At 29.6% G+C, this 27,706-nt stretch overlaps 3 protein-coding genes and 1 pseudogene across 4 annotated transcripts in view; 2 read left to right on the top strand and 2 right to left on the bottom strand.

Annotated features, from left to right (window-relative positions):
- LOC107173683 (thiamine transporter 2-like) overlaps positions 1 to 27,443 on the top strand; it is a 40,972-nt gene extending 13,529 nt beyond the window's left edge. The window contains exon 10 of one of the 2 annotated variants that reach the window (XM_089221996.1): positions 27,166 to 27,443. In XM_089221996.1, the coding sequence (XP_089078122.1) occupies positions 27,166 to 27,183 (18 nt within the window). In that variant the 3' untranslated portion in view covers positions 27,184 to 27,443. Of the gene's footprint in view, positions 1 to 2,391; positions 2,577 to 27,165 lie in introns of those variants that run through there. The other variant, XM_089221995.1, reaches the window with a different exon arrangement.
- On the top strand, positions 7,330 to 11,198 carry LOC149057448 (uncharacterized). The gene is made up of 4 exons (XM_089221997.1): positions 7,330 to 10,465; positions 10,530 to 10,610; positions 10,676 to 10,768; positions 10,828 to 11,198. The coding sequence occupies exons 1-4, from the start codon at positions 9,770 to 9,772 to the stop codon at positions 11,158 to 11,160; spliced, it is 1,203 nt and encodes a 400-aa protein (XP_089078123.1). The 5' UTR covers positions 7,330 to 9,769; the 3' UTR covers positions 11,161 to 11,198.
- Positions 18,635 to 19,988, bottom strand: LOC149057447 (uncharacterized; annotated as a pseudogene).
- Positions 20,098 to 23,465, bottom strand: LOC149057446 (uncharacterized). The gene is made up of 4 exons (XM_089222022.1): positions 23,309 to 23,465; positions 23,033 to 23,239; positions 20,284 to 22,527; positions 20,098 to 20,228 (listed from the first exon to the last, which is right to left on the bottom strand). The coding sequence occupies exons 1-4, from the start codon at positions 23,463 to 23,465 to the stop codon at positions 20,098 to 20,100; spliced, it is 2,739 nt and encodes a 912-aa protein (XP_089078148.1).
- Positions 27,444 to 27,706: the final 263 nt, after the last annotated feature.

The raw sequence follows: 27,706 nt of genomic DNA, 5'->3' as shown, positions 1-27,706 counted from the left end.
TTTTGAAGAGTACCATGTCAATATTAGAAATTTAATCATCAAAACGAATAATAATTTAACCAACAAATCAACAAATTAAACGAACTGTTTAATTTTTTTATTCATACATATTTGATGAATTATATTAAGAAATACACAAAAAAAAAAAACAAAGATTACTTGTTGTTGGACATTAAATTCATTATTGATAGCCATTTGAACAGTAAAAAGCAATAAATAATGGGTTAGATGTGTAATTTTAATTTAGTTGAACTTTAGGGGAAGGGTGTTAAAAATATTCAATTCTTTTCAAAATAATCGAGAAAAACTAATTTAAATGTCATCTACAAAAAATTAAATATTTACACAACACCCATTATTGACGAAATGTATTTTATTTTTTGTTGCAATTCAAAATAAAATTCAGACAGACATGAAATTTTTACAAATTTTTTAGATATGATATAATTTTTTAAAACATGTTAGCTCGTTTTGTGCTATTTTCAGACTTTGAAACTATTTACTTTGCTAAATTTATTTTTTTATATTCATGTTAATAATATTATTGGTTGTAAGCCAAAAAGATTAAAAACTAATATATGGGTCATAATAATAATATTTTGTATTAATAAAAAAAAATTAGTTCAACTTACTATAATATAACCAACAGGAAAATAAATTACTTATAGTTATATTAATTATACATTTTAATACGTAGATGACGATACACCCCCTTCGCTCAGAATCATTTTTAAATTATTGTTTTTTTTTTAAACAATGAACACTTTTAGTCTGATATCAGACTGATTTATATTATACGTAGGGAGGAACATAAATTTCAGTTTTCCAGGTTCCTTAATATACTAATTATATTAATAATATCTACTGCGTATGTACTACCTATACTAGATACATATTTTGTATCATAACAGTAGAAACGTAAAGAACAAAATAAAACTTTTGAGATATTTTCATCTATATGAAGTATGAACTAACGGCTGAAACACGATTGAGCATAAAACACCTTTTTTGCGACACGATTGAGCAAAATTGTCGGCGTATCAAAGGAAATTAAAATACAAAAGAAAACTTACACGATTGAGCATAAAAAACTCTGCAACGTTGCCATTTTCAATTTAAAAAAAGTAAAAATAAATAATTTAAATTTAAAAATATTTATTCAAATAATTATAATAATTTAAAATATAATATGCCAAAAAAATAACACAATTTTATAGTCAAAATTTAATATACCTAGTCACATTAAAATAGTATTTAGATCCAATTGATAATAACAATAATAATAGATATGGCATGAAAAAAATAAAATCAAAATATTTATAATAATAATAGTTATGACGTGAAAATAATAAAATTAAAATGTTTATAAATCAATAATAAATAATAGTCGCATTTTATAATAATATATAGATTTGTTTGAAAATAATAAAATTGTAATAAATTAAATTGAAATACCTTGGTATCTATTTCCAAGCTGGCTTAAATATATTAATAAATTTTCTGTATTCTTACAATTTAAATATTGGCGGAAAGCTTTCATATTAAATTCTATTTTCTGAATTTCGTTTGCGGGATGTAATTTTATGGATTTATTTTTAATAGATATGATCTTAGTCAACGTTTCGGCTTGTGTTTCGATTAATACCCTAACGACTGCATGGACATGAGGATGAGGTGAATAAAACTGTGCATTATATGTGCGATGAAAGCTTTCGGCTGCATTGGTTGTTCTAAAAAATTTAATAAAATAGAAATTAGTAAAAAAGTTTTTATATTAATTTTTAAAAATATTGTAAAGACCTTGGGTTTGGCGAAGGAATTTCAGCCCAAATATTTGGCGGAAATTGGCAGTGATTTTCAATATAATTGTGTAGAACGTAGTCAGAAAATATAAAACCGTCATCATTTGGACATATTGATATTAATTCATGAATGTGGCAACATCGCATAAAATATTCTATGCTCAATCGTGTTGCTAAAAAGGTATATGCTCAATCGTTTTATGCTCAATCGTGCTTTACCGGAACTAACATATATTAATTTTTAATTATTTTAATCATGATTTTATTTTAAATAGATTACCGTTAATCTATATAATTAATTTTATCTATTAAAAGATTATAAAAAAATATATTATTCTTATATCAAACCATATAATTCTTTAATAGAATTCATTTTTTTAGAATTAAGTATTCCTCTAAATTATCAGAAAGTTTTTTAAATATTTCTTTTTTTTAAGCGTTAAAAATTAAAAAAAAATTAACTGTATCTATTATTTTAGCATTATTATAATATCAATTTTCCAAATATTCCAAATATGTAATAAAAATATTATCTTATTATTTAAATTGTATCGTGTTGTAATGAGTAGATATAACATTTTATTTTCAGTTTCTACTCTATGGATTGATTAACGGTGGACTTGCACTTTGGTTCTGTTTTAAAATTTGTATAAAAAATGTGTACAGTTGAATAATATTAAGTTATAAATACCTATTTTATTGTTCTGCTTTTTTTAATGAACATTTTTATTAAAACAATGATAACAATTATATGTAATAGGTAATTTACTTAGTTACCTAAGATGTTGAAACATTAATTCAATAAAAAAAAAATAAATATAAAAATGTAAGTTATTTATTTTAATAAGGCTTTGTATAATATAACATGTTACATGTACAGTTTTCGTATCATTTGATACTTAAAAAGTTGAGCAGATAAAATATAATGAAATTATTTTCCTTATTGTTTTTACCACAAGTTATGTAGGGAAAAACTTGAGAGAGAAGAGAATGGTTTAAATCAAAAAAGTACCATGCTGCTAGATATTTTTCTTCTTCAAGAAAAAAATATGAATCATAGATATGTTTTTGGGTATAGTACAGTGGATATCTATTATTACCATGTTATATTTTTTTTGGAATTTCATTACTTGAGAGTTATGAAATAAATTTTAGTAATATATATATAGAGAAACCTCTAAATAGCGGACATACTAGGTCAATGAAATCGTATCCGTTATTTGGAGAATTTTTTCCCACTGAAAAGTAGTAAAAATGTCCTCGTTTCCAAAAATACGTCTGTTAGTGGAGGTTTCACTGTACCTATATATTATTATAATATAGTATATATATATTAATTTTTAATTTAAGTTAAATCACCGATTCATTTTTTTGCAATTTATTTCTAAATATAATATATTAAGTAATATGTAACATAGGTATTTATTATAATAAGTATGGAAATACCCTTTAGTTTATTATTTATACGTTGATAAATAAAATATAGTAAGAAATATTACAAAAATGTTTGTTGGCCAACCGTTGTTAGTATCACAAAGTCTCGATACGTTCATCATAGTCTTGTATAATAAAATATTATAATAAATTACGACACGATTATGATGATAAAATATTATATAAATAGCCTATTATACATTCACACATTTGATTTTTATATTCAGTTATAAAATTAATTATAATTTATTAAAAATCACACGTGCGTAGTGTCTCTACTTGATTATATAATAATAACGATAATTAATTATTCTCTAACTAATATGTAGCAGTAACTGTTAGAAATCACTAATTGAACTTGATTGTTGACTTTTTACGACAGCCATGTCAGCCGTAGTTCGTATCCATATTTGAAGTTTAAAATATGTACTTATTCGTAGTACTTGTCCTATATAATGTATTTTAGCCTGGATATATTGAAAGTGGTAAAACACACCATAAAAAAAAAAAAAATTATTATTATTATTATTATTATTAGTATTGTTCTAAAATTAATTTCACAAAGAAAGTAGTATTAAACTATCCTTCTTAGTGACAGAAAACCAAAATACGTCATGTAGATTAAAATCATAGTGTATTCTGAATGAACAAACATATTTTGCATTTTTATAGTATTTATATACATGCATATAATTTTCTAGTATGTTTTTCTTTTGTGTTGTTTGTTCACTCAGACAGCCAAACGCTGTCTCGGTATGATATAACGACGATGCGTAAATATATAAGACCATCACTATTGGTCGCAATAAATATATTTTCAAGATTTTGAGTGGAGCAAAATAATTATATTCAATTATAGTGTATTCACATTTATTATAGTTAGTATGTTACATAATCACGAGAATATTTTTAAGATCACATTTCATTTGTTAATGGAGCATTCACTAAAATATTCTTTTTAGAAATCGATCAATTTTTTTTTACTTTAAGCACAAAAATCAGTTTGGATATCTTATATTCCCTGAGTAATTAGAACTAATTTCAATTATTTGTAAAGAAAATCTATGTATTTAAATGTTATCAGCAAAACATAAGTATATTATATAGCGTATGAGAATTGAAATATTATCACTGTAAATAAAATGTTTATAAGTCGAAGATTTTAGGTTTCTTTTTACTGAATTATTATTAAATTTATATATACAGGTGATTTTTTTATCATGAACCACTCATTATTTCAAAAAGTATCAATGTTTTTGAAAATATATTTTTACAAAGTTTCATGTTGTTAAAAAAACAACGTTTTTATGAAAAAATTATATTTTTTAATATTTTTTATCCTTATAATTTTTTAAGTTTTTTTACTTTTTTGAATGGCAACCTAGAGTTTTAATTTCATATTCCAAAGCAGAATATTTTTATAAGTATTTCGATACGTAAAAATCGAATTTTGGACGAGTAGTTTATGAGTTATAAGTATTCAAAGTTAAGACAAGCGGAGTAGTGGACAAACATTTTGCGGGGTAACCCCGTACCACTCCACTCCGCCAATCTAAACTTTAAATACTTATAACTCATAAACTACTCGTCCAAAATTCGACTTTTACGTATCAAAATACTTAGAAAAATATTCTGCTTTGGAATATGAAATTAAAACTCTAGGTTGCCATTCAAAAAAGTAAAAAACTTTAAAAAATTATAAGGATAAAAAATATAATTTTTTCATGAAAACGTTGTTTTTTTAACAACATGAAAATTTGTAAAAAAATATTTTCAAAAACATTGATACTTTTTGAAATAATGAGTGGTTCATGATAAAAAAATCACCCTGTATAATATATATATGATGTTATTTTGTGTTCTAAAATATTTTTCAAGTTTTTGTAATTTTGTATACCTAATCAGATAATTTATATTTTATATCTGATAACATAATGGGTAGGTACCACGATTTAAGATATACAGGTTGCACAACGACCTATGTTTAATAGCGTCCCGCAGTGACTTTAAAAATGACAGTATAAAACAGCTGTCAAAAATAGAGCATTAGCGCTCCCGGTGTCGAAATAAGCAAAACGCCTATGATTAAAGATCTTATATTATTATTTATTTCGAAATTTTGCCTCGCTTTTTTGTCATATGATTCAACCTTGATTTTATACTATTTATTCCATTATTATACTTGAACTTGGACTTGAATACTTTATTTTATGTATAACAATAAGTAAACGACATAATCTTATATAATAATTTAAAATAAAACTAATTTCCTTAGATAATAATAAAAATTTTCCCTACATGTGGCGACACTGAAATACAATTTTCCCCGCAAGGAGCGTTGAGAGTTAATTTTTTTGAAGGGTCAGTTCTTGAGTCACAATATTTGTCTTCGTCGTGCAACCTGTATAGTGTATATCTTAAATCGTGGTATGTTCATCTATTCTGTTAGATACCCTACTGACTTTTCAGATACGTTATACTTAATGTAATAGTTTATGGATAGTGATCAAATATAAAATTACGAAAATAAAATTCCTAAATAAACTCTTTTATTGTTGATCTATAAAAGTTGTATTTTGGTAGTTTTCGGGTCAAACCATAATGATAAACTGTTCTCGCATTTTACATTTTTATTTTTATATCACGTTTATTTAGCTTTTTCATTATTTGTATAGCTACATTGTATACAATATAAGTATTTTGTACCTTTTTTATATTTAAACAACAAAGTTTATAGTGTATGACTAATTCCATACAATTCAACTACAAAATAAATTAATAAATTAACATTACGTTTTAATTATCAATCAGGCTAATTCTAACCTACAGAATACGTTAAAAAATAATCGAAAGATTCCAGTTTTTCTACTTTTAATCATTAATGAATTAAGTTCAAATTATATAGTTTAATTATTGATTAAATTAAAATTAGGAAAAATGCATTGAAATTTTTAATTCAATTTGTAATCGTTCTTCCTTACATTGAACTGAATTAAATACGCAATTTAATTGTTAAATCAATTATTTTTAATCTTTCTAACAGTAATCCAATGAGATTTTATCGAGGGAAAACCGATTGGAAATTCAGATATGGGTACTTTAATAACCAGAAAAATCACTCTAGTATTATAAACTCACCTTGTTAAGTCATTACATGTGATTCAACATTTTTGTTAACATCAATATGTTAATTCTTAAAAAAGCTACTCTTGAAATGGATGTTTCACGTTTATATATATTTTCTTTAAATTACTGAAAAGTTATTCTGAACAAAAGTCCAAAGTTGTATTTTAATATGATATTACAGAGTTAATTTAACTACTTTTGAATTTATAAATTAAACAATAGTCGTGCAAGCTCACGAAATCTACTCAAATGTCGTTTCAGTTAAAGTGATGTAAATATTTTATATCATTTTATCCGTTTTAAAGGGAAATGTCGATCTAGATATTATGAATAATTTCAGTACGTTTTTCAAAATACATATCACAGAATATAATTATTATTTTCTAACAAACACAATTGTACTTGTAAATGGTTTATATTAAATTAAATAAATAAAAATTCAAATTGAATAAATAAAAACAAGAGAATATACATATTGGCACATTGTATGTGGGAATAAACTGTTAAGCACTAGGTATATATTATGAAGCATTAATAATTTTTATTATGCTCAAATAATTTTAAAATCTGAGATTTTTTCGCAAAGCCAATTTAAAACAAATTTTATTTTGGGTTTATGTGCCCTGTTAAAAAAAAATAACGGTAAATACATGACATATTTACCAACTGTATATAGTAGCATTTTTTTACATTGTGATTTTATATGCATTTGAAAGTATAAGTTTTTGAAATAACTATATTCATAAACAAATTTTAATTAAATTTTTGTACGTATCACTTAATGATTTCTCATCAATCTCATCGAACGCTTTTCATATTTTATGTCAATTAAAAAATGACTGTAAATACTTTAATTTTTCATCAAATTTTTATTTTAACATTTTATAAATATAATACAATTTTCGAAATATTTTGACTTCATTTGATTTATTTATATTATAGTTGATTCATAGCTCAGTACCTACAAGTATATATAGTACGTCTTATTATTAATATGATACTATAATATTTCTATATTTTAGGAGAATCCAGTAAATAAAACACCTATTAAAATTGATCTATAATTTTATTTTATATTGGAATTGTGATAAAGCAAAGGTATTATGTCCTTATACTTATATCAATCTAAAGTTTAAACCATTTAAAATGTTGAGTTATAAGGTAAACAATCATTTCCAGAAGTTCATATGACAGGTGTGCAATATAAAATAGAAAACATAGAAACTGTGATTTATTTTACAGTGTAATATTTTTTTTCTCGGATTTCTTCATTGATATTTTCCACTACGAATAACTCGTATGTTGGAACTGATGGTTTTTAATGTTTTTATAAAGTCAAATGAAAAATATAGAATGCTAGCTATTAATCAGTGTGTATTATAATTTATAATGTTTCGAATTACCCGTGAGTATATTGTGTCAAACGTTGTAGAAATAATGTGTGCGTTTTTCAAACCAAGAAAATATTTCCAACTGCATAACTTAAAAAAAGTTCTGTCGTATCATTTCTACACACTGTGATAATTTAACACGTTATTCTAATGTACAAGCACTGTAAAGCTGACAAATGATACGGCCCGTTCTGATGATCTAGAATTTGGAACAAAACTTGTGACTAATTTGATTTTTTTTCACACGATTTTTACTCAAATAACCATTTAAGTACTAAAAGTTTTGCGGTATAGAAAAAGTAGACTCATTTTTCACTCCAAAAAATTCAAAACCCCTAGTTTAAACGCCCATCCAAATTAATTATCGTGGAACAATAACTTTTTATACTTTGCAAAGTTATAATGTGACAATAATCTTTGCACGTAAGTAAAAGACTAGTTTCCAAAATCATCACGTAATAAATAAGCCTTTAAATTAATCAAAATGTTAAATGATACGTAGGTACTTATAGTAACCCTGCGTAGGTACTTATAGTAGGTATTATGTTGTTGTTTTTCTATTTAATATGCATTAATGTAGTCGGAAGGATAGGGTGTAGGTACCTATGGTTTTTTTGTTTATCATTACGTTTTGGAGCTGAACATTTTCTTCAATCTTAATTTTTGATGATACAGTCGACTCTCAATAATTCGTAGATGATGGGACTGTTGAAAAACTTTGAATTACCGAGAGTTTAAATTGTTAAGTAGTTTGAAATAACAAGAGAGAAAAAAAAATCAAATTACGGAGAGTTAAGAAAAATTTTTTTCAGTATTATTGTAAGTAGTATATAATAGAGCATTCAGAAGGCTGCCCCTTACAACCCTTGCAACCCTTGCAACCCTTGCAACCCTTGCAACCCTTGCAACCCTTGCAACCCTTGCTGCCCTTGCAACCCTTGCAACCCTTGCTGCCCTTGCTACCTTGCTGCCCCGCTGCCCTTGCTGCCCTTGCTGCCCCACTGCCCTTGCTGCCCCTCATCCTCGTCTTTACTCGTCCTCCTCGCCGCCCGATCACGCACGTACGCGACGTATATTTACCCCACCCCACCTCATACACCTCCTGAACCCGTCTACTCATCACGTGACCGATACATATTTTGTATATTTACCCCCATAACATTACATCATAACATATAATGAAATCACTAGCTTTCACGAAATTTAATTTTAGCTGTTAATGAATAACCGATCTATAATACAAAATATCTTAATCGTTTAACAACAACAAATTAAAATACCTATTAGTGAATAACATGCAATGGAATCACTAGCTTTCACGAAATTTACTCTTACATCGAATAACCGATCTATAATACAAAATATCTTATTCGTTTAACAACAAATTAAAATACCTATTAGTGAATAACATGCAATGGAATCACTAGCTTTCACGAAATTTACTTTTACATGTTTAGTATGATTTAAATAGAATTATTTATTTATATTTTAAATATCATCAACTATAATATTATTATGAAAGTATTAACCAGTATAACACATACTTATCATTTCCATGTTTAATATATCACAAATACAATTATTTAATTATATTTTAAATATCATCAACTATATTATGAAAGTATTATATAGTTAAAATGAAACAATACTATTACTGTAACCAGCTATTAAAGATATTAATACTATAAAGCTACTCTATACAGTATACATAATTATATCATTAAGTATAACACCTACTTATCTTTTACATATTTAGTATAATACGAATACAATTATTTATTAATGTACAATATAATAACCCTTCTCACTTTTTCCATAAGCATATAAGCCACTAAGTGTACCCAAATCGAATCAGTCTGTTCCAGAGAGCTATACTCGTACTTTACCTTACTTCTTTCATACAGTCATTTTTAATTTACTCAACGTTATTTAAAATCATCAGTGTTTTTAATTTTTACAACGGTTTTTAATTTTTACAACGGTTTTTAATTTTTACAAGTGTTTTTATTTTTCAATATGGCCGGTCCAATTGTTGATATCAAAAAGAAGTCGTATACATACATTCCACCGACACCACCTGCATATCTTATGGAATCTACATCATATACATTAGACTTTACAGCACGTAAGTTTGTGCATATTGGTATCGATCCAACTGATGAATTTCAAACTGTTATACATTTAATCACTTCATCGAGACATATAAAATTAACAACAGATTTCCTAAGACGTATATTTGCTCTTATCGGTAATATATTATCATTTATATTAGAAACACCACGAACAAATAAACGAATAACTTTTCTCGAAACTGATTTATTTCTAATATCGAGTATGGTGTACAAGGGTGAAAACAATCTAGTTGTTGAATGTAAAAATAAAAGCGAATGCAGAGTTTTATTGAATCGTGCAGATTTGATTGAGCTAAATAAATTAGAATGGTGTATTTCAAAAACTATGATTCAAAAATCATTCATCCAAACCATTCTTCTTAATCAAATCGATGAGTATTGCGATTATCTAGAAGAAACTAGTTTACAAGATACCAAACCACCAAATACTGAACATGAAATGGAAGTATTCATAAAGTTGGGTACACCTTTAGAAAACACAACTACATCTCCTAACCTGACCTATCAAATCCAGATGTATGCACCTATGCAGTTACTTAGAATTTGGATAGATCGTAGAAGGGCACGAAACACACCTGAGGTAATGTGAAAAAAATATTATATCACTCATAAAAATTTTTATTGTATTTATTATTATTTTATAGTTATTTACCGAATCCGAAATGAGACTCATTTCACCTCCGAGATATTCGAGCTTGTCTCCAATGGACCTTTCACAAGCAAGGGTAATTTATAATTTATAAATTAAAAAAAAAAAATTACACAATTAATAATTATAATAATTATTTAGGTGGTTGACGAGGAATGCGGTATCAATGAATTTTTATCACAAATCAATCCTACACAGGGGACATGGACATCAATTCAGAAAACAAAATCAATGGTAATGCTCACATTTAATTTTTATGATAAATATATATTAACAAAATATTATTTGTATAGCATACAGACGTAGACAATCGTTGTAGACGTAATTCGGACAATGATGCACAGTACCATCCATGGTATACAACACCTCAATACATCGAATCTCGACCAACGCCCCCCGCAGTTGATGAGAACGACGGTCTGACGTCTTTCAACCAACCACCATTTATTCTCGACTTCACAAGCGGCAAAACCGCGAAAAAATTAAACAAGCGGGACGTTAAACGCAAACTGTTAACACCATCGCCATCGTTTTTTGACAAACCCTCAGATACATCAAGTAAACAGGGTGCTCAACACCTCACGCCATTAGACGGAGTAAAACGTAAAGTCTTTAAATATTTATAGAAATTAAAATTATGTGAAATAAAACATGATATATAAAATTTGTATTTTCATTTATTAATATTAAGGTTTACAATAAATATTTATAAAGTTCTTACTTCTCTATTAAGTGGATTATAAGATACAATTCGAATATATATATATATATATATATATAATATTAATCAGTATGATATATAAAATATTTTCATTTATTAATAACTAGGTTTACAATAAATATTTAAAAGGTTAATAAAAATAAAATAAAAATATTAACATTTATAAATAATAAGGTTTACATTAAATATTTATAAGGTTCTTACTTCTCCATTAAATGGATTATAAGTTATAATTTGGTCATGTAATATTAAACAATATGCTGAAGTTGAAGCTGGAAACGCTACGTCGGCTTCTATTTCAATCCTGAGATCGACAGTTGACATTTTCACATTGTCGTTTTGTCGGCTCATGTCAACGACTATGATTGGAGCCAGATTTTTGAAATCTGAACGGTTCAATAGAGGTGTCACATCATCATGCCCATAGTAAGATTTTTGGAACTCTGCAAACGCGCGATATAATGTAGCCATCTTATTTTTGGTAAAGTCGTTTTGAAAATCTTCGTAGGGAAATACTTCAGAGTTTAAATAAACCTTTAAGTTTTTAATTTTGCATTGATCGAAATATGACATTGCTTTACTCGAACTATTTTTCCTATCAGTTTGAAATCCGATTATAACATATCGAGGTTTTTCCAACTTGTTGGATGTCTTTACCTTCCATGAATGTGAAGTGTTTTGAGGTAAAAACGGGTATTCACAAAGTTCCCATGATCTGAACGCACATGTCAGAGGTTTTTGATTGTTGACTACTTTCAACAGTCGAATTTTTTCCCGATCGCTAACTCTCACTATAGGCATCCGCCACAATATTTTTGTTATGTTAATTTTAACGTCTTTTAGTTTAAGAGCGTCTGCCACAACTTCATTATTTTTATACTGTTTGATTGCATTTAAATCGATAGACACTCTATTTAATATGAGCTGCTGGTTACAATTTATTAAAATTCGCTTATAATCTTCACAAAAACCAAACAAATCTTTAAGATTAATACATCCATTGAAATTGTCACCATCGATAAAGTCTTTATTCACATTTTTAAAATCATTGTCCCAGCCAGCGTTTTGGTGTGAAGAAATATTTGTTTTATTGTACGAACAATATCCTTTTAATGTGGTCGTTATACCTGGATTGACGAGTTTTTGAATCTGAGTACCGTTTATTTCATATTTCATTTCGGCGAAAAGAAATGCCAGTCCGTTATTTATAAATCTAATCTCATCAGTTATTTCTGCAGGTTTGGTTATTGACCCCTCGATGTAAATATAACTCTCGCACGGTAATGTATAAGACTCTGTGTTATGTAAAGCAATACGCACCTCATCATTATTAGAAAGAGCCGACGTCGAATAAGGTAAAAAAGAATGATAGTCGATTTGAGTTATTTTACAATCGTCGATGTATCCAGCCGTGACATCTAAATATGTGTCGTCCATATTAAATAACGTTTATCGAGCGTAGAAAAGCCAAATTATCAGGTGTTAGACTATGTTTAGTCTGTTTTCGTCTCGAATATTTTTTCTTCTCCGGAGTTGTTACCTTGTTAGTGTTTTTAGCACGACTAACGGGTTTTTCATATACAGGTCTATTTATATTATAAAATTGAAGCCCCATCACGAGTCTTGAATTAATAATCGTATTGATACTGGTTCGCCCCGTAGATCGATCAGCTCGTTGTCTTGATTTTTAAAAATTATACTTGCGTGCGTTATAGATGTAGAATTAATAGGGTAAAAAACCAAATGTGTTGGTACCTCTATTATTTTATAGCCTGGAGGTACATTCGGATAAAACTCGTGTATTGTATGGCACTGCTTACCGTTGACGAATGAACCCATAACCAGATTTGAATCGATATATATACAGTTTGTTTTGGTAATATTGACCAACGTATCTGATTCGTGATTGACATTAGCAGCATATTTACGATTTTTAAACCCCATTAACTGTCCTATACTATTAGTCATACTAAAATCTACAGTTTCACTACAAAACATTGTACATTTTAGTGTATTATTATCTGCTCTCAACTCGAATAAAGTATCGGTATTATGTAATAGACGTTTTATAGCTGCTTCAATTTCACTCAACTCATAAGAGCCTGTTGGTATTACATAGGTATCGCTATTCATTTTATTATCATTACTGTATGTGAAACATATTTTATTACACTTTTCGTTTACATTAGGAATAGAATTATTCGTTTGAAAACCTAACAGACAAATTTTTGCATTTTTACTGACTTCTATGGGTGGAAAAAAGTCACATGACAATTCGCTCGAGTTACCGGTTAACGTTATAGTACACATGATAAAAATTTTAAGCACAAGTGCCCACAGTTTGTTGTATTATATTTCTGATATCTATCGTAATTATATTCGATATTGTAGCCGTTGAAATATTTCTGTAACTCCAGCGGAGGGGGTAAGTTTCCGTAGCTGTCGAAATATTTTACTTGTTTTCCGATTTTTTTATACGCTACCCAATGAGTACCTGTTCCGTTTTCGATGTCTAAATTAACTACAGCTGACTCTTGATGTTTTGCACGTCGAGGCAACTTGTCTCTTGCAAATACACCGATGAAATGAGGTATTTTCAACAAGACAGCGTATTTTATAATCTCGTAATCGTACAACGCTCTATCGGGTAACGTGGAAATTAGTTTTTTGACCTGGATTTCTTAACTGAACCACCCTTATGCGGTGCTAGGTATAAACCTTTACCTTTTACGATTTTATAAGAGCTGCCCTTGTGAGGAGTAAGATATAATCCTTTGCCTAAATGAATAAGAGTGTTTTTACCAGAATTCAATTCTTTCACGACTTTTACTATATTACCTACTCCACCGGTAAGCGCCCCTAATGCAGATAAACCAGCAAAAATAGGAATTAAAGGTAAAATACCACCCTTTTTAGGTATTGGTATAATTCTTGGTGTTTTAGTTTTCTTATTTTTAGATTTTTTATTTTTAGTTTTTTTCGCAGCTGACAGACATGTTCTTACTAATTTTGTAATATTATTTTCGTTCATTTTATTTTTGATTGCTTTTTTAGCTGCCGACACCATTTGTTTAAATCCGTAACCAGCACCCAGCTTACGCTTTGCCTTCATAGCTGTAGTAACTAACCAAGACGCGGCTTTTTCCTTAATACCGGTGTTTTTAGATTTGAAAACCTCCCAAGCCTGATTTTCTAATACTTCGTCTGCTCTATGCCGATCAGTTAGTGAATTACTTTCGTCGTATGCTATATCATGAGCTCTAGCCAACTCGTCAAGTCTGTTTATTCCACGTTCTCCGCGAGCTAATCTTTCTTTTAATTTAGTTCCAGGACCGGCAAATCTAGAAACAAATATATATAATTTATTAGTAGATTTATTATTAATAATATAATGTAGTGACTTACCTATAACCAGGTAAATGTAATTCCACTGGTAAATGATTTATAACAGAGTTAATTAGACCGGAACCCTTATTGTTGTTTCGCTTACGAACAGGAGACATCGTGTGACGCTCTCGCTAACATAGCAGCTGTATTTATAGTGAACAATTTAAAAAAAAATGCGCTTTATTGAACAAGAGAAAAAACTCCGGATTTATAATATTGATTCTCCCGAGACAATTTTGATGAGACACGGTGAACTTTTTCCAAATACGATAAGGTCGTTGATACTTGGCAGCTCGGGGTGTGGCAAAACCAATCTGATGTATTTTCTACTAGTCGATGAAAATGGGTTACGATTTGAAAACGTTTACATATACTCCAAGACGCTGGAACAACCTAAATATAAATTACTGAAACGTATTATTGACGGAATAGACGGTATGAACATTTTTACCTTTTTCGAGAATGATAAAGTAATTCCACCCGAGAAAGTTTTACCAAACTCAATTTTTATCTTGGACGATGTTATTGGTGAACACCAAAACGTTATAAGAGATTATTTTTCTCGAGGTCGTCACAATAAAATAGATATATTTTATCTGGCCCAGAGTTACTCAAAAGTCCCTAAACAGCTTATACGTGATAATGCAAATTTAATAGTATTATTCAAACAGGACGAAACAAATTTAAAACATGTGTACAACGAGCACTGTTCGGGTGATATGTCATATATACAATTTAAACAATTTTGTGCGACGTGCTGGAACCGTGAGAGGTTTACATTTGTTGTTATTTGTAAAGATAGTGAGCGTGATAACGGGCGTTATCGTTTTGGGTTTGATACTTATGTAGTTATATAAGACGCTACAAATAATAAATATTATCATTTAAAACGCAGTCATGACGGAGACAACTACTGTGTTAGATGAGTTAGTTAAAGCTAAGGAAAGTATTAAACGTAAATATATCGCATTAAAAACCGGTTCTGATAATGTTCAACAATTAATGACACAGACATTAAAACCAATTATCGATCCTTTAACTAAAATATCAAATAAACCTCGATTGAACAAAGAAAATACTGACAATAAATCGAAAAACTCGATTTTGGACTACAATCAACAAGAAATTGAAAATTGGTTTCAGTCTACAGACTTGGATAAAATCTATGGTCCGAAAAAACTTCCAAACGGATATATTATCTTGGGTAAAAAAGAAGTAAAATTCTTAGAAAACACTTTACTTATCGACAGTAATGTTTATACCTTAACCTCGGGTCTTATACAGTTATTATTTTTGAAAAATCCACTCGTTTATACCGAAAACGATTTAGATGAGTATAAATCTATATTAACTCAAACATCGGTACATTTATCTACAGTTGGAAATAAAATAAAAAAGGGTGGTACTAAATATTTAACAATTATTAGTAAATTATTCCCCTCGGGTGGCGAGCTGTCTATAAAATTACAGAAAAATAACTTAGTGTATTGGGACAATCCAAACGAGTTGGTCGACCGATTACGTCTACTTCTCGCGTCAAAAGCAGCTGGCAATACAAGTGTTTCAAACGAAATAATATCGATTTTCGATGAATTACACGAGGCCGGACTAATAAAGCGAATTCCAGATGTCTAAACGGGGAATCGCTAACGAACTTCACAAACCAGCAAGGAAAAATTTCACTAGGCGTCGAGTTAACGTTTATGGAAAAAATGATTTATGGCAAGCTGACTTGGTTGAAATGATACCATATTCAAAGATAAATGGTGGTTACAAGTACATCCTGGTTGTGATTGACTGTTTTACTAAACGAGCCTGGGCGAAACCGTTAAAGTGTAAATCGGGTAAAGAAGTTACTAGCGCGATGGCTACAATATTACTCGATCGTTCACCGAAACTTTTACAACTCGATAACGGAAAAGAATTTTACAACACCACTTTCGACGCTTTGATGATCAAGTATGGCATACATAAATACTCGACCTTCAGTATTCTAAAGGCCAGCATAGCAGAGAGGTTCAATCGTACTTTGAAGGGGAAAATGTATAAGGAGTTCACTGCCCGTGGCTCTCACGAATGGGTTTCAATTTTACCAAAGTTACTTGACGAATACAATAATTCATACCATAGAACTATAGGAATGACACCAATACAAGCAGATTCCAACCCCGCTTCGGTGGTAATAAAACATCGTGAAATTAATACTGTAAAAAATAAGTTTAAAGTTGGCGATAACGTTCGTATCAGTACACAAAAGGGTGTGTTCACAAAAGGTTATTTACCAAACTGGTCTACAGAAATATTCGAGATTATCAAAATAAATAAAACATTACCCGTTACTTATCAACTACAAGATTATATGGGTAAACCTATTGCAGGTTGTTTTTACTCTGAAGAAATAAACAAAACTAATTTCCCAAACGAATATTTAATTGAAAAAATTATACGTAAAAAACAGAATCAAATGTATGTCAAGTGGTTAGGATTCGATAATACACACAATAGTTGGATAAATACACGTGATGTCAAAAAATAGTGTCAATCGTTTTATAACTATGAACGTGTTCGGTAGTTCTCAGGCGAGCGATGCTAAAAGAATTATATCAGATATTCACTCAAGTAACAAAACGATACTAAATGACGTGAAACTCCAACAAAAAGAAATTGAAACTTTGAAAAGTAATATTGTTAATATACGTGATAAGATACAATTGCTTGAAAATAATATTGAATCAAGTAATAAGTCTTTATTAAATTGTGAAAATCGTATGTCGAAGCTATTTAATGACTGTGCAGAAACTAGTACAGCGATCGCTATCCAGGGACTTGACGTGGCCCAATTAAAAGCTGAAATAAATCGTATAACCGGAATATTTGATGAAAATTCATTACCGAATCATGGAGCATACATTTCAGAATTAAATTCACGTTTGATAATCCTGGAAAGCAAAAATAATACGAAAACTTGATTTTGTTCAGAATAAAATAGTTGGTTAGAGTCATGCGGTATTGAAAAATAATTTCAGTCGAGCTGTATACACCATCGTGTTTGGTAGTCCTATGTCAGTGTTATAAACCTGTAATTATGTCGTCGGCTATCGCAGACATGCAATGCGTTCTTGGAGCAGGCAATAAATATTTTATTAAAGAATTATCTATAGTCGATACAGAAACATGGGCAACTCAACACTGGATTTTTAAAAATTCAAAAACTATACAGGACAATAAGAGTCGAAAAACTAACAAGTGGTTGGAACGTAACTATCACAAACTATCTATAGAATATGGTGATGTTGAGTATGAAGAACTAAGTAGAATATTGAATTCATTAAAGTTCACATGCATTTATGTCAAAGGTGAACAGAAAAAACAACTTCTTATGGAATTTATACCTCAAGTCGCACTCATCAACATCGAAGACCTTGGATGTCCACGTTTGGACCAAATATGTGACGATGAAACTCTACCTTGTTGTATTTTTCATATGGAATTTAATCCTAAACAATGTACATTCTATAAAGTATTTGCTATAAGAAAATGGTTTATAAATAATTCTTAAAAAATTGTGTTGTATACATTTTATTTAATAAACATAATTATATTTTAACATTGTTTTTTTATTTTATATGTTAACATATTTATGTTTTAAGGTTTTTTAATTATACTAATATTGGCTTCCATCTATACCTGAAACAGAAAAACATGATTATAAACATGAAAAAACTTAAATATCTATCAATTATACATTATAAACATAAAAAAACTTAAACATCTAACAATTACACATTATATACATGAAATATACTAATCTAACTTAAAACTAATAAAACATACATGTTATTTACAATAATTTCAATTTTATGTGCTGCATTTACAAAAATATATACAAGAAATATACTAATCTAACTTAAAACTAATAAAACATATATATTATTTACAATAATTTCAAGTTTATGTGCTGCATTTACAAAAATATGCACATTAATCTATCTCAAGTTTAATTATATAACATGATAATATTTACAATATATAACAAACTATATATTAATATTTACAATAAAAAAAATATACAATATATAAAATCAGGTTATGTAATGTAGAAGCTCTCTCATTAGTCCTTTCTCTTCCTCGTTCCAGTCCCCTCCATCTTCCTCAAGTTCAGACCATATATCATCTCCTCTGTAAAATTAAGAGAAAATGTTAGTAAAATAATTTAAATATATATTTTATAATAACTTACTCTATACTATAGTGTCCATGTGCTAGTGTATGTATTTTATCAACTAGCACCACCCTCTTGTCATCGTAGCTGTTATATGTTAATTTTTTAGTCTTTATCGTCATGAGTTGATGATTGAATGACCGTATTGAAACATTCTCTGTACATAATTCCACTCCTTCTTCATCAAACAGACACTTTCTATGATCCTCAAGAGTCATGTGGTTTTTAACCACATGACCTCTTATCCCCTTCGCTTTGATTTTTTCACCACCAACTTTATCCTTGTCGTTCTTATCTCTCACCGCATCCTCTTTTCCTGCATATACATTAAAAGCGTAGGACTTTGCCCTCAACGCACAAAACTCTGTAATAACATTAGCATCCACCTCATCGGAAAAGTATCCCGGGATCTTCTTTCTTTCCGCCACATAGCATGGATGGTCACTGGGCAGGTTAGCGGTGTCCATCCGGTCCAACAAGTTATGGTTGACCGCCAAGTCTATATAAAAGTCATCAGTATAGACATGGTAAATCAATGAATCTGAAAAAGAATGATATTAATATATTATATACATGAGTATAGTTTTAATATAATATTTACCTGTATCAGTATACATTAGTTTAATCCTGTCTCCATAATGCCTCTGCATGACATCATAATGGTACTCATACATCATTGTTTTTGAAATATCTAGTACAGCGAATCCTGTAAATAATAAATATGTTAATAAATATATGATAAAAGTGTAATTTAAAAAGTATATTTACCAATATATATAGGTTTATCAAATTTTATAATTTTATTTTCAAGCGCTACGGCGTTAAGATTCTCATTATAAGTAGTACAGTGTTTAAATGTACTCTTATTAATGAGTTTCTGTAATCTCCTCTCACACGACACCAACTCCATCTTCATCTCTTTCCTTTTAGACTGCATTGTTTTACCTGTAAAAATAAAATATTAATAAAATATAATAAATAGTATAAAGTAACATACCAAATACAGCGTTGTTCATCAGCTTAAAAAAATCTTTCTCAAACGCGTTTGTAGCTCTTTTCCTCATCTCGGTGTTCAACTCTATATATTTTGCTAACCAGTCCGACTGGTTAAACTGAATAACCCTATGTACCTATAAAAAATAAGAGAAATGTTAAAAATCTGTTTAAAACCATATAAAATACAAATATTTACTCTTTCAACTATCAAACCATTCTTAATGGCCTGCTGTAGGTTTAGTAGTAACCTAACCTACAGTCCTGATATATTATCCACGATTTCTCCTTCGTTTCGTCATACCCCGGGGTCTTTACATTGTTCGCCGTTGCATATCGCTTGCTCGCCTGCACCAATCCTCCACGTATACCTATAACAAATATATAAGATTATTATATATTAATTTAAAAAAAAAATATACTGACCATTTTCGAACATCAACAACATATCGTAATCATGCAATAACTGGAGCTTTTGCCCCGTGAACTTAAGCATCGCATCGAAACTTAAGCCTGGGGCGGTGAAATAATGGGCGGCGTCCAGGTTATAAGCCCTCATGCATACGTCGCGGAAGTTTTCAAAGACGTCCACCAACAACAGCACATCGATCTTCAAATACAAGTCACTGTACTCACCCAACGTCGTACAGCCGAAGTGGTCCCAGACCTCATTCGCGTGTTCAAACTCCTTCTCCTTAATCCCGGTCTCTGTCAATGTACTGTAAAAATCCTTCTTCCTCGGTAGCTTCGTCTCCTCCAGCCGCTCCCAACTATCCGTGTACTCGTACGGGTACACCCCCTTACGAGTCACGAGCGGCATATCTCCGGCGACAAAATGTTTGGCTGTCTCACGGAAGTTCTCATGTTCGGGTGTAACTAAATTTTCAGCCAGGGACGATAAACTCGACGCCATAAATCGGAACGTGTCGATAAACCGAACAGTGAAGGTACTACTTATATATTTCGAGAAAGATATATATTTCTCCTCACTGTTCGGTATAACGTTGATAGTCTGTGTATCATACCCAAGTTCCGTTACTATTAAATGGGCGTCATAGTTGGAAAGGTTATGGAAAAAAACGGGGACAAATTTAGGCTGTTGTAACTCTAAGTTACATCTAGAACACAAGGTCTGCCTAAATTTGCCCGTCAGATGATCGTGATCCCTAACCTTATCGTCCCCGACTAATATGCATTTGCATAAATTACACTCTATACACTCTTGGTGTGTTTTTTCTTCACCCTTAGTCATTTTTAAAGGAATATTCGTCTTCATCAGACCTTCGATTTTCAGGGCCACCTCAACTATCGACTCCATGAAATGTCTCGTCACATCCGTCCTGTCTTCGCTACCTCTATAGATTACCGGCCCCGCCGGTATCTCGTGTTGAACCAATAAATCCGCCGGCACGTCATCGCTTGCCTTCACCAAAAACCCGTAGCTCATCGCTTCGTGTTTTTGAATAATCGTGGTACTACACCCTCTTGCCTCCTCCGACTTCGCGAAGATCGCCTCAAAATCTGCGTATATAACGAAAGGATGCCGCACTGTCTTTTTCCACGCCCTGAACTCAACACAATCACCCTCCTTCGGCATCTCCGGTAAAATTGGTTTGTGCGCCCCGCAAATCAATTTGTGTTGGTCCAGGGCCTCCTGTCCGCTCAACTTGTATTTTAAATTTTGGTTGTCGAATGACGTGAAGCACCTTTTACAAAAAATGACACTCCCATTGTGTCTCGTTTTCTGCTTGCGAATAAGCCGGGAAAAATTTGAAATGTACACATAGTGCGAGTTGTCACCGTCCGTTACCATCAACAAGTCGAAGTGTTCCTTTTTTTCTTCGTCGACCACACGCAGGGGATACACTTCGTACGTTGGGTACTTACGGGGCGCCTGGAACTTTTTGTCGAGGCCGTATACATTTATGGAGACGTTATTATTATTTTTCTCAAATTTTCCGATATCCGACAGAGGTGTAGGGAACGAAATACCGTCAAAATTGTACTTGCCCTCATGCTGACTATATTTATCTCCCTCCACACGAAATGCCGACGGCCCCGTAACATGTCTCGCTAAAATTGCCCACTTAAAGCACTCCTGGTCTATATTTTGTGGGTTGATGGTGGCCCGCTTCCTGTCGATATATTCAGGTAACTGAATATATGACGATCCACCCATCGGCATATATTTATACACCCCTACTAATAGTCCGTCTATCGACTCTAGGACGAAACCGCTTCCTCTCCCGATGTAATCGTCTTTCTCCTGAACCAACTTCATGTACGCCCTCTCTACAATAGTTCTAAAATCGCTGTCAGGGTAAATTTCAACTGCTACTGTCTTGAACGCCCGGTTCTCCGATGAATTGGGGACGTTGGGCCGGTTGTATATCGCCTCGAGTTTAAGGTTAAATTTTATTGCGTGTTTTTGTATGGAGGTCTTTAATAAATTTATTAGTTCAGGCATGAGGGGTCGAAGAAAGTCTGAATAAATCATTGTATTACCGATATTTTTAGCATAGTACCACACGATTTTACGGCTCGCAGACGACGAAATTTCCACGAATCCGGGGGCCTTCACCATTTCCATACGCGTCTTTTTTACCCTAGCAGCTGAGGTGGTGTTAGCAGTCGAAACACGTTTCCCGTTAACGGCAACGGTGTAAGAATCTTTAAAAATAAAAAATACCTAATATCAATATCTAATAAATAAATCTAATAAAAATCTAATCAACCTGCGAGTGAGAAATAAAATCTATACAGCTTATAAAATAATATATGTCTTTTTAAAATCATGACTGAAAAATAAAATGTATTGACTTATAATTTTTAAAATTAATTTAACTTAGAAATTAATTAAGCTGATAAAATAAATATCATAGAATAAAATCACGCGTTGAAAAAATTAAATCTATCAAACGATCTGACAACTTGTATAATAGTTGGAGTATTCCAACTATTATACCATAGGATGCGACGAGTGAATTGATCGATACAATGCCGAAATACTCCAACTATTATACCATTGATCACTTCACAAACCACTTGATAAGTTTAAAATAATATAGAATTTATATAATAAAATCACGCGTTGAAAAAATAAAAAAAATATAGAATTTATATTTAAAATTTATTTTTAAAAACTATATTCCGTATATATTTTTTTAAAACTAACCTGTATCCTCAAATTCGTCCATGGCTTCCATACACATTTCGTCTTCGGTTAACATGTTCGATCCACCGGCCAGGACATCGGGAACAGATATTTCCGGTGCAATCTGGACTTGAGCTGGAGTAAATTGAATCACGCTTGATCGTGTTGGTTGATCGATGATCGGTGCAGTTGGCAATGGTCTCAAGTGAGTCGGAACGTTGACGATACCTTAGGAAAAATATTAAATTAATATTGTATAAGGTTGAAATAATAAAACTTTATATTATTAATACATACCATGAATGTTCTTCAAATGTCTAATAAGATGTGGGTTGGATGAAAATGTTGAAGGGCATACAGTGCATGGAAAACGTACATCTGCATGTTTATTTTGATGCACGATTAAACTGGATTTACGCACGAACACCGACGGACACTGATCGCAGTTAAACATATTAAGTTAGTAAAGGAATAAACGAAAAATATAATATAATGTTTAAAATTAAACACTGTGAAAAAAACACTTAACGGTAGGTAAATGAAAAATAATAGTAGATAAATGTAAACGGTAAAATAATTGTTAGGAGACTTTAAAAACGTAGAGCGAATATCAGAACAATTTATAAGACTGATAGAAACGTAGAGCAGAATTACAATTGTGTAAGACTGAGAACAGACTGAATGAATGTCGGTTCTTACAGAGCCAATATGTGTGTTGATGAGTCTATTAATTGGTATGAGATACAATATAGAGCTAACGTGTAAGCGATTAAGACATTATTAATAGCTGGTTACAGTAATAGTATTGTTTCATTTAACTATATAATACTTTCATAATATAGTTGATGATATTTAAAATATAAATAAATAATTGTATTTGTGATATATTAAACATGGAAATGATAAGTATGTGTTATACTGGTTAATACTTTCATAATAATATTATAGTTGATGATATTTAAAATATAATTAAATAATTCTATTTAAATCATACTAAACATGTAAAAGTAAATTTCGTGAAAGCTAGTGATTCCATTGCATGTTATTCACTAATAGGTATTTTAATTTGTTGTTAAACGAATAAGATATTTTGTATTATAGATCGGTTATTCGATGTAAGAGTAAATTTCGTGAAAGCTAGTGATTCCATTGCATGTTATTCACTAATAGGTATTTTAATTTGTTGTTGTTAAACGATTAAGATATTTTGTATTATAGATCGGTTATTCATTAACAGCTAAAATTAAATTTCGTGAAAGCTAGTGATTTCATTATATGTTATGATGTAATGTTATGGGGGTAAATATACAAAATATGTATCGGTCACGTGATGAGTAGACGGGTTCAGGAGGTGTATGAGGTGGGGTGGGGTAAATATACGTCGCGTACGTGCGTGATCGGGCGGCGACGAGGATGAGTAAAGACGAGGATGAGGGGTAGCAAGGGCAGCGGGGCAGCAAGGGCAGCAAGGCAGCAAGGGCAGCAAGGGTTGCAAGGGTTGCAAGGGTTGCAAGGGTTGCAAGGGTTGCAAGGGTTGCAAGGGTTGCAAGGGTTGCAAGGGGCAGCCTTCTGAATGCTCTATTATATACTACTATTGTACTTAATCATTAATTATTTCAGCAAATTAGGTGGTACATATTGGAGTTATGTATTGTTTTTAAATTGTAATTTAAATAATTTATATATAAATATTATACAGTATATAAATTAAATTATGATCACAAAAGATTATTATTTTTTGAAGAAATCTGTAAGGTCTTCTGCTTTATCGAATTTAGTTTCATTATATCCTAATTTTTTATATTTGGTGACTATAATTCGAATTACCGAGCGTTGAACGGATGATTCAGGTTTCAAATTATTGAACGTTTGAATTATCGAGAGTCGACTTTACTTATCAAAACAATACATTGAGTAAAACTAACGAAAATCAGCTATAAAACATGATTATTTACTGAATACCAATTTTGAAAAATGTTTTTTTGTTTTATCAGTGTATTTCAGAAAAAAATAAGCGTTGGAATTTCTAAGTATCAATGATATTTGTGCCAAAAAAATTTTATCTACCTACTTTTTAAGTTTTATTTAACTCATAAACTCAACATTTATAACTATATAATATATATATATATATATATATAACTATATAAGTACAAAGTCACAATACACGTTATATTTAGAAATAGTGCCTGATTTATATTTTTATATATTATGATTGCTATCAATAGTTTTTTTTTTATTATAATTCAATCTGTTTCAAAAAAAAAATAAAAAAATAAGAACAACTGATTTAATAGAGTTTTTTTGAAACTAAGAATTGAATGAATTTTTTAAATGTTTAATATTAATATATTAACTTTGAAAATTAATATGCGATTTTCATTTGTACTAGATTTGACGAGAAATATGATTAAATTGCATGTGCGTAGTACGTTTCATTAAAAATTATTTGAATCACATTTAATATTTATTAATCATGTACAAAAATGTGTTAACCGAAACAAATACATTATCCTGAAATAGTTATAGTTTCCTATAGTCAAATTTTATAAATAGCCATTCCTCTGAAAGAGAAATTGGAAAAGTTTATTAACTTGAAACACTGTCTAAAAATAATTAAATATTTAAAGCATTTAAAATGTTTAAATAATAATAATAATAATATAAATTTTCAATTTAAGTTTATTGGCTTTGTGACTATTGATCATTATTTTTTATGACCAAATTAGTTTATAGACATTTGAGTGTTAAGTATGATTTATTTATTTTAAGTGTCTCACTTTTTTGAATATTTAAGCATACAATTATATTTTATTAATTTCATAGTAAATTAAAAAAAAATATTGTAATATAATTGATTCATCTTTTCTTTTACTTATTACGTAACTTAATTTTTAATCTAATTCAAAATTGAAATAATTTATGGTAGGCATTACATATCAATCATTAATACTGATATCTATGCTTGAATATTATTTATTATTATTTAGCAGTTAATAAATAAAAATTTGGTGAGTTAATGAAAAAAAAAAAATTCTGAGTTAGTCAAGTTAAGTTATCGCTGATAGTCCTAAACTATACGTTAAATACCTGGTATGAGATATAAATTATAAAAATATTTGTCTAACTCAGTTTAAAATATGATACATAATTTTTTTTTAAACAACGATATAGATCAACATATATATGATATTGTAATATAGTGCAACTTACAATCTTTATTAGTTTTTCATATTGTACACTAGCTGTAGTAGATAATCACCAACATATTTATTAAATAAATGATTAAAAAAAAAAAAATAGTTTTTACTTATATACGTTTGGAGTCATTATTTACACACATAGTAATTAAATATAGAAAATTAATTAATTAATTTTAATTGGAAATTTAAAAAACATGATTTTAACTAGACTTATTTTTTTTACAAATCAACTGGAAACAGCTAAGTATTTATAATTTATTAAGTAGCCAAGTTAATAAATTAGAAAAAATAATTATGGGTAATTAAGAATTAAAGAAAAAAATTACCTTGGCTTATTTAACTTTTTAACAACGTTAGGTTATTTATCTAATTTTCAAATCTGTAACAGTATGCTTATATGTGATATGTTTAGGATGCTTGATTAGATTATTAGTTATTACTTTATTAGTATTCATTGTGGTTAGAGTATGTCGCTTTTTGAAAATTATTAATATTTTTTTTTACATAATTTATTTAAATCAGATACTTATTTAAATGATAAAAAAAAATATTAATATTTTATCATATTATTTTAATATTCTATTAATATTTAATGAATGATATTTATATTCTGACCTTGGTACTTGAAGAATATTAACCTATAGTGCCAAAAGATCTTTATACAAAAACTGAAATTGAACGCTGAACTTAAAAAAATCTAATGATGTGTCAATATGATAATATAATCTATTATATTATTTATTTTGATTCTTTAAAAGGAGTATTGTAGTTGAAAATACGAACCATTATTGTGAGTTGATATAATAAAATTAATAATCAAAAGATAATTTCATAATTAATTTTATGTTCGTAATTAACAATGAATTTAAAATATACAAATACTAAAATAAGAGGTCTTCGTGTTTTTTCTTTTATTGGAATTTAACATCTGCAACATGAGCATTTTTCTAGTGGGGTTACGGAGGTTGAGAACACGTGGAACAATGGCGAGGAAGAAAATCACTAAATACCCAGTCACCCATCTTATAACAAACTAGTAATGTCAGATGATGCTTGACCGCTGCATATTTAGTGGCTGTCAGTGAAACTACTGTGCCACACTAGGCCCCGACTTCATAATTGTATTTCTAAGATAAAGTATTATATAACATGTTTCAGTTCTTTGTAATTACCGTTTATCGTTTGTATTAATTCAATAAATAAATATTATTCGTTATTAATATTTAAAATTGCCTTTTATGTATAGATTAGGGGGTATACATTTAAATCACTTAGTTTATAAAATTTAAAAAAATGATAACTGTTGTGTCGGATATAACAATGGTTAAATCACTTTGTTGTTTGTATTTTGGTCAATACTTGTAAACTTGTAAAAGATTTAACATAACTCATTGCATTGATTCATATGGTTTTAAACTAGGTAGTTGTGAATGTCATAACAATTTATTGATCTAATCACGGAAAGGACTTTGTAATCTGAGTTATAAAATAT

This window comes from Diuraphis noxia, unplaced genomic scaffold, assembly GCF_037042655.1.
Source record: "Diuraphis noxia isolate RWA-SAM2 unplaced genomic scaffold, SU_Dnox_SAM2 contig0003, whole genome shotgun sequence".
Lineage (NCBI taxonomy): Eukaryota > Metazoa > Arthropoda > Insecta > Hemiptera > Aphididae > Diuraphis > Diuraphis noxia.
The sequence above is the reverse complement of the archived record's forward strand: the minus strand, read 5'-3'. Positions and strand labels throughout refer to the sequence as shown.

Excerpts from the sequence above, each read along its gene's own strand:
- LOC149057448 (XM_089221997.1), top strand. The coding sequence starts at position 9,770 with ATGGCCGGTCCAATTGTTGATATCAAAAAGAAGTCGTATACATACATT. Across the intron at positions 10,611-10,675 it reads TGGACCTTTCACAAGCAAGG|GTGGTTGACGAGGAATGCGG; the intron begins GTAATTTATAAT and ends ATAATTATTTAG. Across the intron at positions 10,769-10,827 it reads TTCAGAAAACAAAATCAATG|CATACAGACGTAGACAATCG; the intron begins GTAATGCTCACA and ends TTATTTGTATAG.
- LOC149057446 (XM_089222022.1), bottom strand. The coding sequence starts at position 23,465 with ATGTTTAACTGCGATCAGTGTCCGTCGGTGTTCGTGCGTAAATCCAGT. Across the intron at positions 23,240-23,308 it reads ACATTTGAAGAACATTCATG|GTATCGTCAACGTTCCGACT; the intron begins GTATGTATTAAT and ends ATTTTTCCTAAG. Across the intron at positions 22,528-23,032 it reads GGACGAATTTGAGGATACAG|ATTCTTACACCGTTGCCGTT; the intron begins GTTAGTTTTAAA and ends TTATTTTTAAAG.